The sequence below is a fragment of the Anarhichas minor genome, unplaced genomic scaffold (assembly GCF_050575085.1).
Source record: "Anarhichas minor isolate MPS153535 unplaced genomic scaffold, ASM5057508v1 ptg000073l, whole genome shotgun sequence".
NCBI lineage: Eukaryota > Metazoa > Chordata > Actinopteri > Perciformes > Anarhichadidae > Anarhichas > Anarhichas minor.
This window is the reverse complement of record NW_027466519.1, coordinates 4,921,736-4,934,222: the sequence shown is the minus strand read 5'-3', so window position 1 is coordinate 4,934,222 and position 12,487 is coordinate 4,921,736. Positions and strand designations below refer to the sequence as shown.

Sequence of the window (12,487 nt, the reverse complement as noted above, 5' to 3'; positions counted from 1 at the left end):
TCAGGAACGGCTCATCCAATCTACTTCAAACTTGCCGGGTGTATTACAGGGGATTACCTTTGAATAAACAAGTGAACAGCGCTCTGTGCAGCAGGGGGGACGGATCTTCAATGTTCCGTGGACTTGAGCGTGTCGTCCGCAATAGACTGTATATAAGAAGCAGACGTAGTCATTGTGATGTCAGCCATTGCTTTGTGAACTGCCGTTTTGAAGCCTTGAGTTTGGCGTTTTGGCTGTCGCCATCTGGACTTTTTGCAACCAGTGACCATATTTGGACTGCAGAAGAGTGACGTGGAGCTGCCGTATAAGACTAGCAGTGGTAGAGACCTGTCAATCACAAGGTAGCCCCGCCCTAAAGCATCCCCTTCTTTATGGTCTTTTTGACTCTAAATGGACCATGATTTACTAAATGAACATCATGCTGTATTGAAGAAGACTTGTAACTAGAGATTGGGACCATAAAGTCATGTTTACTGAGGTAATAAATCAAGAGAGAAGTAGAGTCATTTTCTCATAGACTTCTATACAATCAGACTTCTTTTTGCTGTCACCCCCTGATGGCCATTTGAAAGAATGCAAGTTTAAGACACTTTCACTCCTCAAAACAGGAGGTCGCTGCCTGGTCGTCCGCAGCAGAGCTTTACAGGTTCATTGACCACAGATCACGTTTGGTGCTGGATGCTGGGTAGACAAACTAATACTGAGCCCTACACAGGCCGACTTGAGGCTGGCTTTTATCTGCTGTTTGTTGTGGGATTACCACTGAGAAGACGCAGGTTTCCATGAATCATGGTTGTATCTGGACTATGGTATTGCCTCCTGCTGTGGTCCTGCCCGACACCCACTGCTACTATCATTATTATTATTAGTAGTCGCATTGGCTGGTATTGCCGATACCATTACTGCTTTTGTTATCGTTATATCTACTATACCCACTTCTGCTGTTTATACTAGCAGTTGTAATTGTTCCATCATTATTCTGCTTGCTACTCTCATGATATGAATAATTTCTGTCATGGGCATTTAATGTGTTGTAACTCTGTTATGTTGTTCATTCTGTGATGCGAGGGTCCCGGGAGAGAGGATGTCGCACGTGTACAGATTGTAAAGCCCTCTGAGGCAAATTTGTGATTTTGGGCTCTACAAAATGAATTGAATTGAGAAGTAAAAGTGATCTATTCTGGGTTCTTGTCTTATACATCCAGACCGAATGCTGTTCATCAATTTTATTAATTAGTATTAATCATCTTTTGTTGACATCAGGATCACTGACTTTGTCGTATGAAGAAAACAAAACAAACACGCACTGCTTGATAGACCTCACCGGTTACAGAAAGCAGAGTCCAGGTGCCGTTCTGCAGCTCATCTGTGGCTTCATCCAGTAAGAGGATTCGACACTCGTACGAGCCCCCGTCATCCAGCTGCAGGTCCTCCAGCCTCAGGTCGGTGACTCGTACCAGAGACACCCGCCCTGCAGAAACGCAGTGCAGGCAGAAAGGTGAGAGGGCAGGCGTGAAGGGCACGAGACAGGCCGAGATGCACGTGATGCTGACTTCACTTGTCATCTCCCTGTGATGCTTTGTTGTGCTGGTGAAGAACACCGTCCGCAAGCGTTGCTGGAAATTGCCGTGCACAAACAACACACACACACACACGAAAGGAACTGGTTGCCAGGTAACGGTTCCCTCGAGCCCGTAGCGCAGCTCGCAACATCAACTCTTTATCTTTACCAGTCGGCAGCCCACATCTTCCTGGTGTCCTTTTAGTTTTCACACTTTATCTGGTGGACAATTGTGCAGTGACCTAACGGCATGGAACAGCATGGCTGAGGGGAAACAGTCAATAAAATCATTATTACGGACACAGTCTTTGTCTCTGCATCATCTCAGGAATAAAAAACATGGAAGCAGCAAACACACTGCAGCGTGGAGGCCAAAGTGCCACTGGGATGACTGTGTGGCGATGGTAATTATTAACGGAGGCTCTGATATCTGGTGACTGTAACAAGGAGGGACAGTCCTGACAGTCAAAAAGAACCAGGAAGTTGGGAGTTAGGTATGTTGGCAGTGATAACACACCTTATTTACTTTTCCAAGCTGCCAAAGGGGACTAAATCCACAGGGGGGGGGGGAGCAAAACACACATCAGCAAACACTCTGGGGATTTGAGCATTTCAAAATCCTACCCTTTGACCCGTGGCAGGTTTACCACCTCTCTCATGTTTACTGTCTCAGTGCGATATGGGTCAGCATAGGCCTCAGAGGAAAGGTTGTGCTCAGGCAGGAAACGTGACTGGGAGTCGTCAGATTAAAAGGGAAGGGCGGAGGTGGAGCGAGAGAACGACCCGATGCCGCCGCAACCACTGCCAAATGAAAAATGCATGATTGCAAGAAATTTGAATGCGAGGTAAATTGAGTGTGAGGGGGAGAGCAGAGAAGGAAAGAGGGAAACTTAGACTCTTTGTCTACATGTCTCTTGTGTTTGTGCACGGCTGAGAGTGTAAAAACAAGTGTGTGCATGCGTTTAACACAAGATTTTGTCAGTTCTCTGTGCGCAAACAAATTCAGAAGTGTAGTCGAGTTTGGTAAATTTTGCTTTGAATTGTGAATAAAACATTTCCCTTTTCTTCCTTGCATCCAAAACTCACTCCTAGCCACCAAAGAAAAGTCATGTAACATGACACGGTGCAGGAATCTATTGGAATGATTTCAATATCATTTTATGACAATAATGTATATTGCAGAAGACACAGCAAAATGTATTGCTAATTAGTGTTTTTATTTTCCATGTGTTTATTTATTTAGCTAATTTAATTTACCAACTTTTCCATTCATTGTTTCAATATAATTTGAACCCAGCCAACATCAATGGCGGCTGAATGGGAGCAAATCCCTGGAGCCACGTTCCACGAAATTGTAGAAAAAGGAGAGGAGGCTGTTATAGCAGCACATTACTGCCCATGGTTTTTGGAACGAGGTGTTTTCAGCCCAATAGGGTTTTTAAACTGTTATACAACTGCTCTGGGGAACCCTGCAAGAATAGTAGTTATTGCTGTTGAGAGTTTGAGGAGAAAAAAAAAAAAAAAAACTCCCCTGTCCTTGATTACTTTTAACATTCAGTTATTAAACATCGTTGCAGATGTGCTGCTGGAAATGGGCTTCAAAATAATCCAAAAGCCCACGGTGAGACGGACACTAGAGTCATTCCACAAATCATGACGCAGGTAACCAAATAAGAGTGTAAAGGATACTGACAACAGGTAGAGGCCCCACCCCTAACAACACTCACTCCTCCTCCTCCTCATGTTCTCTGCCCCCCCCCTGCTCACTTTCTGACCAAGCTAAACAATATCCTATACCAGCTATATTCATGCACAGCCACATCAATACACCACACCTACAGACACACAATTGCCCGATGTATTTATTTGCCAAACTGTTACCACCTGAAGCCCCCCCCCTCCCCCCTCCTCTTCCAAAGGCTTTGTCCCTCACTATACGCTCTCAGGTGACTGAGAAACACGAAACCCTTCAGCGCCTTGACGAAATAGAACTCCTTAAAAATGAAGAGCTTCATTCTGAACTGAAATGTCTGCAGACTCTGCCGGTTTCACAACAGATTATTAAACGCGGCTGTCGTCATCTTTCCTGAGAGAATCGCTTTTAAAAAAGGAGAAATTAAAACTAATCTGCAGTCAACTGAATGAAAAAGTCTTTGTAACGATCCAAGGAGCGTTTTCAAGTAAGGCCGTTTGCAAAATCTTTGAAAATGTATTTTTTAAATCGCTTGGCCTTTTAGTGATGTCAGCAAAAAGGTTAAGCGGTGTTGTGTTTAGCTGAACTTATTCGTGCATTTGGGTTTTCTATTGTCGCTCTCGTGTAAAAGCACTGAGAAATGTGAAGCGGGTCGTGCTCTGAACCACCAAACATCTTTGAAAGGACCCAATCAACTGTTCTTGTGAAATAACGTGCTTCACAAAGCTCACTAAGAGGCACTCCGCTAAATGACAAAAGAAACACAGTTTTTGTTCTCATTTTTATTCAGAGTGAAGGACGCGTCACAGATATTGATTTTCTTTCTCCCAAAATGGATATGTAACATTTTGGAAATGGAGTTTTTAAAATGACAAAAAATAAGAATTATCTAAATCGAATAGCAGACACAGACGCTTATGTCCCTGAGAATGTGATATTCACTCGGCAGGATGCCCAAATCGTCTCTGAGGGATGTCGTCAGCGCAAGATAAGGTTTCACTCCTTGCTCCTGGTTGCTCTATTAAGCCCCGCCGCACGGGGGGGGGGGGGGGGGGGGGGGGGGGGAATCGAATTTGAATCGAGAGCAGAGCGACTGGCCGCTGAAACAAACTTGAGCGACCCCGGTGCAAACTCTGGTGTTTGTCTATGCGGTAACGGAAGCATATTAGCCATGGTAACTGTGCGTCATGTGTTTCGAAACGCACACAGTCTGCCCCTGCCGATTGTGCACGGGAAGAGCTTGAGAATGTGGCATTCATACAGCTGTAGAGTCAGCAGCTGTACGGGTGCTGAGGGACTTTTCGTCCTGTTCACAGAGCATGACGCTAATCTTTTGATCGTTACTGCTCTATTACAATAGACACATTTAAACCCTTTTAGCTCTTAACACTCTCGGGGGAGCCATCTAATGTATCTCACACTTCAGGGGCAGCAAACACGGTCAAACGCAAACCATATTGTCCGATGAGGCGGCCTGCAATCAGAGGGGTTCGATTTTATGCCTTTAAAAAGGCGATGAAGAGGGAAGAGCCTCAGCAGAGTGAATCGCTTAGATAACTTGGGTAGCAGTGAGACTCACAACAGCCAACAGTGGGAATCTGAAGTCAAACTGTTGCGAGATACCCGAGAATACCCGCGGCCCGAGGAGGTGAAATCCACACCACTCCATCCGCCTGTAAACCGTTGGTTTCCCATGCTGCACCTGTTGCTCCCACACCAGCCAGTACCTGTGAGAAAGCCCGAGCTCAGCATCAGATCGGACAAAGCATCTTTTTCAAACCCTTTTGTGTCCGTAAAGAACAGCTTTCTGTTTGTTACCGGAGAGGCCTGTGATTAGCGTACCTGTCCGTTTAAAGAGAAGTTGCTTTTCGGTGCAGGATGCTTTATGGTTGAGCGAAGTGTATTCACGGGCCAGAGGGTAGGCACATTTAGTTTTTGTTTTGTTTTACAACCAGTGCGTTGCCCCTTCCTTCTGAAACTCGCATCCAGCGTAATGAAGTGCGACATCGGTGTACGTGGAGGGATGGTCCTCACAGTCGATGACAAAAGGCCACTGTCTTTTATGAGCACCGGGCTGGAATTAAAGCCCGCCCCGCTCCCGCTCCCGATAATTCATCAGGCGAGGTTCACCCTGACTTTATTGCTATGTAAATGTCTGCATCGCTCTGGATGGGTGAGTCAGTGGCATTCAACTCAAATGAGAAAGGCCTTGGCTCAGCTGAAAGCAGCTTCTGATCCTCTGACAAACACATTCCTTAATGGAATGATTACTGTCCTTTACAGTCGGTTTACAACCAAAGAGTTTTCTAGATTGGGCTAATAAAGTGGCCTAAAAGATGAGGCTGGCAATGTTCTATACTGTTTTATTATTGTCAACAGATCCCAAAACCAACAATGACTTGATCCTGCTATGTATTTTCTATTTAGCCAAAGCCTGATTCATGTTATTTCTCTGGGCCATGGAGCTGCACTGTTACTCAAAAACCCCACGTATGTCATCCTGGTGCTGTACATACACGTGTATAAATCCGCAGCTGAAAGTAGTCCCAAACATTTTCACTGTTTACTCCAGTTTAAGTAACATTTGCCAAAAACTACAATGCCCAGCTGTTATATGAAAATACAACCATCTCTGTGAGCCATTTTTAAAGCTCCATATATTTAGTAGGGAATTCGTATGAGCAACAGTAAAAAGGCTAAGGGCAATCAATTAATGACACGAGATGGAGAAATATTCAAAAAGGAGAGGATTCAATCTACAAATGTGTAGCATCTTTATTTCACAAGTTACCTGCAAGCTGACCGACAAATGGGCCAGCACTGACATCTAGAATACCTCCATCAAATAGAGGTATTCTAGATGCCATTTTATACGAATCCCTCCACACTTTAGCCTGACATACTTGATATCTTTAATAACGTTTGGATCTCTACTAGAATGTAAAATCAAGTTATGTGCGTTGTTTAACTGCACAGCATGAATTTGTAATGACTCATGTAACAGTGGGTAAGTAGGGTTTATAGAGTTAAGTCTCTAATAGTTTAATTGTTACACGTTGATTGTTGAGGTCTACTATCGACCGCTACTCAACTTGCTGAAAAAAAAGACGACAAGTGGTAGTTAGCCGTCTGCTTTCTGCTCCCACCTGAATGTTGAACACTCAGAATTGATTTCACTCTTTGAAGTGGCATCATCATGCCTGCTGGGGCACTTTATTTCTCAAACTGTATTTTGTCAGAACCCGTACATGGCGCACCAGCAGAAATTAAAATAGCCTTTGGAAAGGTCATTAGGTTGAATTTCTCTTCAGGCCGCTCTATGGAAATAGAAGCGACTCTGACAAAAGGAAGATCTGAGCCACCCAGACATGCTTTCCTTTTGTCCACACTAGTCCCATTGTTTGTGACTTTAAAGGATAACAGGAGCTACACAAAGGTATTCCTGGTCCATTGAGGATCTTTTTCCCCACGGACTGCCTTTGTTCTTGGAGCGGTGGGCAGAAAGCTACACAATGGATGACGACGATGCATGGCAAGAGTCTCAGCTGCTTTTAATGTGGCTCCCACTGAGGCCGGTGTTGAAAGGCCATAAAGGTGTGCTATTGAATGTACTCCGAGGCTCAGATACTGGCTGCATTCTTTCACTTGAAGAAAACTGGGACTGAAGCATGTCATAATTGTCATTCTATTCTCAACCTTCCTCGTTACTGTTATGAGGATTGATTGGGGTACAGATTTCGTCAGTGCTTCACTCTGTTCATTAACATAAAGTACAGCTGAGGTCTGTAGTCTACGTTTGAGTCATAAATATAAATGATTTATGAATTAAACAAGACTTGCAAGTTTTTTTTGTTTTTTTTGATTTAATAATGAAATATTATAAATATTATCATGCAGAGGTTTCCATAAAGTGTTAAAAACCCGCTAGTCTACCCACATGGCATGAACACTTAGCAGCAAGCTCAGTAAATAAGTTTACCATCCAGAGGAAAAGATAATATAATATAAAAGAAAGCCCCATTTAAAAAAAAACATAATTACATGTATAGAAGGCATGTGTTGCGCAAACAATATGCTGCTTCAGATAATCGCACACATTTAAAAATCAATCACAGTGAGCAGCAGGTATGCACAGAACATTATCATTTTCAGCACTGTAACCCTTCACAGGGATGCTTACCCTCATATTGTGGGTGGAGGCGAGGCGCGTAGGAGCCGAATTTGATCAGGACGGAGATATCGAGTCCCCGTCGGACCCATTCAACCACATGCAGGGAGGCGGAGGAGGTCACACTGATTGGCTCTGATGGAGGAAAACTACACTCCAACTCAACCACACCTCCAACCTTTCCACGCACCTCCGGCCTCGCACCTCCGCTGGTCACTGTTGGGTTTGTCAGAAGCAAAGTGAGAAACGACTTTGAGTTACTTTATCACCATATGTGACGGGATGAGTAACATGGACAGTGGTGTGTGTGTGCCTGTCGTGGGGAAAATTAGCTGAAAAGATGCAAAATATCCATCTTATCAAATGATGGAGATACTTACGAAATAGGCAAAGAAGTGCCACCACTGTGAAAGTCTGCAAATACGATCTCGCTGACCCCATATCTGTCACTCATGCAACCTGCAGCATGTTCAATCTGTTGGCAAAAGAGACACAATTGTCGCCATCACATTACTTCCTTGGCTGCGTTGCAAGAGGGGAGCCATCTGTGACAGATTTCCAAGCTAAAAAGGCTACAGCAGAGCTGCCGCTTCTGTCATCATTTTACAGACAGGAGGAGAGGAATGCTCAGATTTTTATACAGCTTTCAAATAACTGGAATTCATCCCACATCATTACACAAATGGGCAGAGCTGCCATCTGCTGCCAGAAAACTCCCCGGCCCTATATCCTTTTCTGAAAGTAAATGTCATAAATGCCACATAAATCTCCTTTGAGAGTCACATGCGGAGCGACATCTAAGTGTTTTATTTAGAGCACATCAATGAAGACATTTTTGGCTAGAGCAGCCGGGGGACTCAGCACTCAAGGACGGAGATAAGTTGAGCCGATGGGAGAGCGCGGGCTGCTGCAAGGCACCGAGGAGTGCAACTTAATGTCAAGACGCTGCGACCGATTCAGCCCAATGAAAACAACACCTGCTTTCGTTTTTTGATCAACTGTGTAAACCAGAGTGGAGGAAATCTACATGATAGGTCGGATTTAAGACACACACACTGGGCATCAATCATTTTTACCGCCAATCACCCATGTTAGATGCTACCAGCACGAAATGAATAAATAAATGCCACACATTCTGTTGGGAGATCTCGTATCATGCAGGCCATTTACAGCGGGCCACAGCTGCTGCTGGTTAAGGTCAGATTTGACAGGAAATGGGTCTGATATCAGCTGTATAGCCACACACACCACAGCGGCCTCGCCTGCTTCAGCCCACTCACATCCATAACAGCATCTCATTAGACTGAGTTAATAACAGCAGAGCGCACCCATCTAAAGAGCAACGGTTTCATACAGTGAATGGCAAACATGGAGAGGTGTGCCGTGCAGATACGAGCGCTCTGTTCCTCGTGCGCAGAACACTCAAACTGTGCTTTGAGTGTGTGGTTCATTCCCTCCGGCACAGCGGTCAAAGCGAGACTATGGGCAGCTGTTGCTGAACAACTGCTGCTGCAGCTACAAGTGGCAAGTATTGGATGATGCTGAATGCAAAACTACTGTTCTGCATTTAGCTGAGCTGAAACAGTAGCACAAATGAAGTAATAGCAATTGTTGCAGAGATGGCGTAACGTTTGTGGGCCAACCCTGAAAGTTAAGGCCTTCACACAGCGGGGGTGTGGCGAAGAAGACTAAAATGCTAAATACTCGCCTGCAAATATTTCAGATCAGAACTATTCATACCAGCAGCATTGCGACAGATGCAGCACTGAATAGATTCTGCTCGGACCAACTACCATTCCAATTGACCCAAAGATGTGTCTGTCAGTCCGTCTGTCTCAGCTAAACTGTTGTATAGCCTAAGCTACCGTAAGCTCTTTTACCTAGTTTCTTTTTACCAAAATGCTCCAAGTGAATGCGAGTTCAACAGTTAGGCGGTGTATATTTTTAGGGCCTTTATTGTGAAATGGTAGAGTGGAAAGAGTGGATCTGGTCGACTTTGCCTTTGTCAAGGTTGGAAGGAAGTACTTAAGTTTGCCGTCTTGGTTCAGACTATGTCGCCTCCGTTTCATTGTACACTACATTTTAACGTTACATATTGAATATATCCGTTCCGCACAAGTGATTGGTTGAAGACTTTACTGGCAGTGCAAAAGCTCAGAGAACTAACAACTTTCGTTATGAATGTATATAATTTCCCTCTAGAATGTGGTGGACTGGAAGTGTAAAGTAGCATGAAATGATAATGTGAAGTACATAATTGTTCTTAACAGCAGTGAAGAGAGACGACAACCCCGCTATTAGTTAAGATTTCGTTCTCATTAAATTGGAAGTTACAGTTTGACTGACAGCCCCTGGCTTGTATCATTTCCTGCTGTGAAAGGTAAAGTAATTAATTTCTTGCATGCCACAAAGTGCAATGTCAACATTAGCATACAGAGTACAATACAATACAGCTTTACTGTCCACCAACAACACTTCGGCAGTATCGATGATTGCAACTTTAAGACATGATGACATGACTACAGGCAACATTTAAAGCAATAACAACATCACCTCATTCCAGGCATGAATGACATCACATGAAAAGTACAACTGAAATGCAATCTAAACGGTGCTTTATCTTTGCAGTGCTGTATATTGTCGGTTTGAATTTGGAAATAAATGTAAGACTCCTACATGAAATGGTATTGTTACTAAAAATGAAATGAAGGGTCGTATATTAGTTTGTCTTTGTGGACTTTTCTTGTGCATAGCTGCTATGGTCACATGTGCAGGTATGAGTTCAAAAGGTCCATTATAAAATGGAAAAAGGTCGACTTTAATAGATTTGTGTGGTCATATAATGATGTCCTTGCCTTCCTCAGTGATCTCTTAAGTCTTCCTGAGTGTGACAGCCGCACAGGCCATATCTGCCCTCCCTAACCATGAGGCTTTTACGGGCCTTTTTTTCTTCATTTCATGGCTGGGGCAAAGTCTGAATCGGTGGAAAACAATTACGCAGGCTGTCAACAGCTGCAGTGCCTTGATCCAACACACTGCCATGCTTCAGCAAACAGCGCGGCGTACACAGATTTTCCACAGAATCAAAGTGAAAGTCAAAAAAAAATAAAAAATCCCCAATCTGCAGCGCGTCTGCCATCTATTCCACAGACTTCCCCTGCCCTTCATGCAAAGCAGCACAACAAAAAGCTCATCCAGAACTTATTACATTTGAATTAGGCAGGCGAGTGTTTACAGAGGCCGAGCCATCAGGCAAGCGAAAGTTCCGACATTATGATCGTGTTGTTTCTCACGGTGGGCGGTGAGAGGGGCACGCACGTGTTTGGCACATGGTGAAGACATGCCCAGCATCTTCTCCTCGCTCTTCATCGACTGCCTCTCGTTAACTCAAAGAAAGAGTGGCGATGACAAGGATTGGATGTCATGTAATGGCGTTCATCGTGTAACTGACTAAAGAAATATTACCAGACACTTGGGCTCTGCATTTGGCCTCCAAATACAGACAGCTACAGATGAAAATAAATGTTTTTTATAGATTTATTGCTCTGACAAGGTAAGACTTATTTGTGCGTCTGGCGATATAACAAGGGAACAAAAGTAGAACAGTGATAAAAAATAAAAAATGTAATTGTCGAGAGAAAGGGAGCAGGGAAAGTGTGGCAAACGCAGCAAGAAGAAAGATGAGGAGAGGCGAAAAAAGAAAAGCTGCAGGATTTTTTTCCGGTCATTAAATCTGAACCAAGAACTCACAGAGCTGCCGAACAAAGCGGCCCGCGCAGGTGAAACGATCAGCCATGGCAACGCAGATGGTCTCTAGACATTGCACTGTGGACGTATTATTTTTTTCCTCCCTCTGACATTGCACACAAACACAGTGACAGCGCAGCACTCTGGGAAATGTTTAAAGCTCTAATAAATGAGCCAGTAGCTCACAATGGAAAGCGTCCTGTCTCACGCAGATTCATCAGCTGACAGAAATAGAAACGTCAGTGACAGGCGTGATGTTGAAAGTCTGTTGTTGCCATTTTAATCTGTGTGAGGAGAGAAATGGGGGACCAGTTGATTAATCGCGACCGAGGCACACTAACAGATTTGTCAACAGTTCTGCCTCCTCTTTCCCCAACACAGTTGAAGGCGTAAGATAAAGGGACTCCTGCACATTTGTTTTCTCATCAAATTCCATTTCTTCGGCGTGAGACGCTGGTTTGTGTCTGTGCTCAAAACCTGCCCTTTATAATGCGCTAGGTGCCGATGTAGGCAGCTACAGGCTCTGTATCCTGTGGGGAATCTGAATCTCGGATAATTGTTCAGTGGGTTGAGATGCTTTTAAAAGGCTGTTTGGATCTGCCGCAAGAAAATGGTGTTCCTCTCACTTTAAAATAAACAAAATCATAATGGAAACCATTCCTCCAAAAGGCAGCGCGTACTCCATGGATCTACGTTGACGTTTGGACAGTTAAAAAAAAAAAGAATGGATCCCAATTGATGCAGCAGAACCAGTGATATCATCCTTTTCCTCCACATCCTTCTGCCTTCATTCCTTCCTTCTGACGCCTACATTACCCAAAATGCAACTCAACTGCTGACAAAATTGATACTGCACAATAGGGCTGCAACAACAATTATTTATATTACTGATTTGCAGCAATTAATCGTTTCTGATCAATAAAATATCAGAAAACTGTGAAACATGTCCCTGAAGCCCTCGGTGATGTCTTCAAAGTGATGGTTTTGTCCGACCACCACTCCGATACCAAAGACTCTTTGGTGCCATTTTTTTACAATCACATATGAACTATGGATTTTACTTTTGGCTCCCTAAAGATGTGACTTGAGACTTCAAGTCATAAAACATTAAGTCAGAAGTGAGAGGGTTTGACATATTAATAGCAGGCGGTGTCCACTTCCTATATACAGTCTATGGTTAAAAGCAATAAAAGAGAAGTATGGCTGAGACTCAAAGGCCTTGTACCGTCTGACAGCTTGAATACTTAATCATCAGGCCTTTGTCTCAACTACAAAAAACATCAACACAGCTCGTAAATAGAATTCAGTGATCGTAAAG

The 12,487-nt window shown here is 43.8% G+C and overlaps 1 protein-coding gene across 1 annotated transcript in view; it reads right to left on the bottom strand.

The window, feature by feature from the left end:
- The window catches only part of igsf9a (immunoglobulin superfamily, member 9a), a 42,092-nt gene extending 31,301 nt beyond the window's left edge, over positions 1-10,791 (bottom strand). Inside the window, exons 1-3 of the mRNA XM_076079459.1 lie at positions 10,716-10,791; positions 7,435-7,638; positions 1,325-1,471 (exon numbers count right to left, since the gene is read on the bottom strand). Of these exons, the coding sequence (XP_075935574.1) occupies positions 1,325-1,471; positions 7,435-7,638; positions 10,716-10,791 (427 nt within the window). The remainder of the gene's footprint in view (positions 1-1,324; positions 1,472-7,434; positions 7,639-10,715) is intronic.
- Between the last annotated feature and the right edge of the window lie 1,696 nt (positions 10,792-12,487).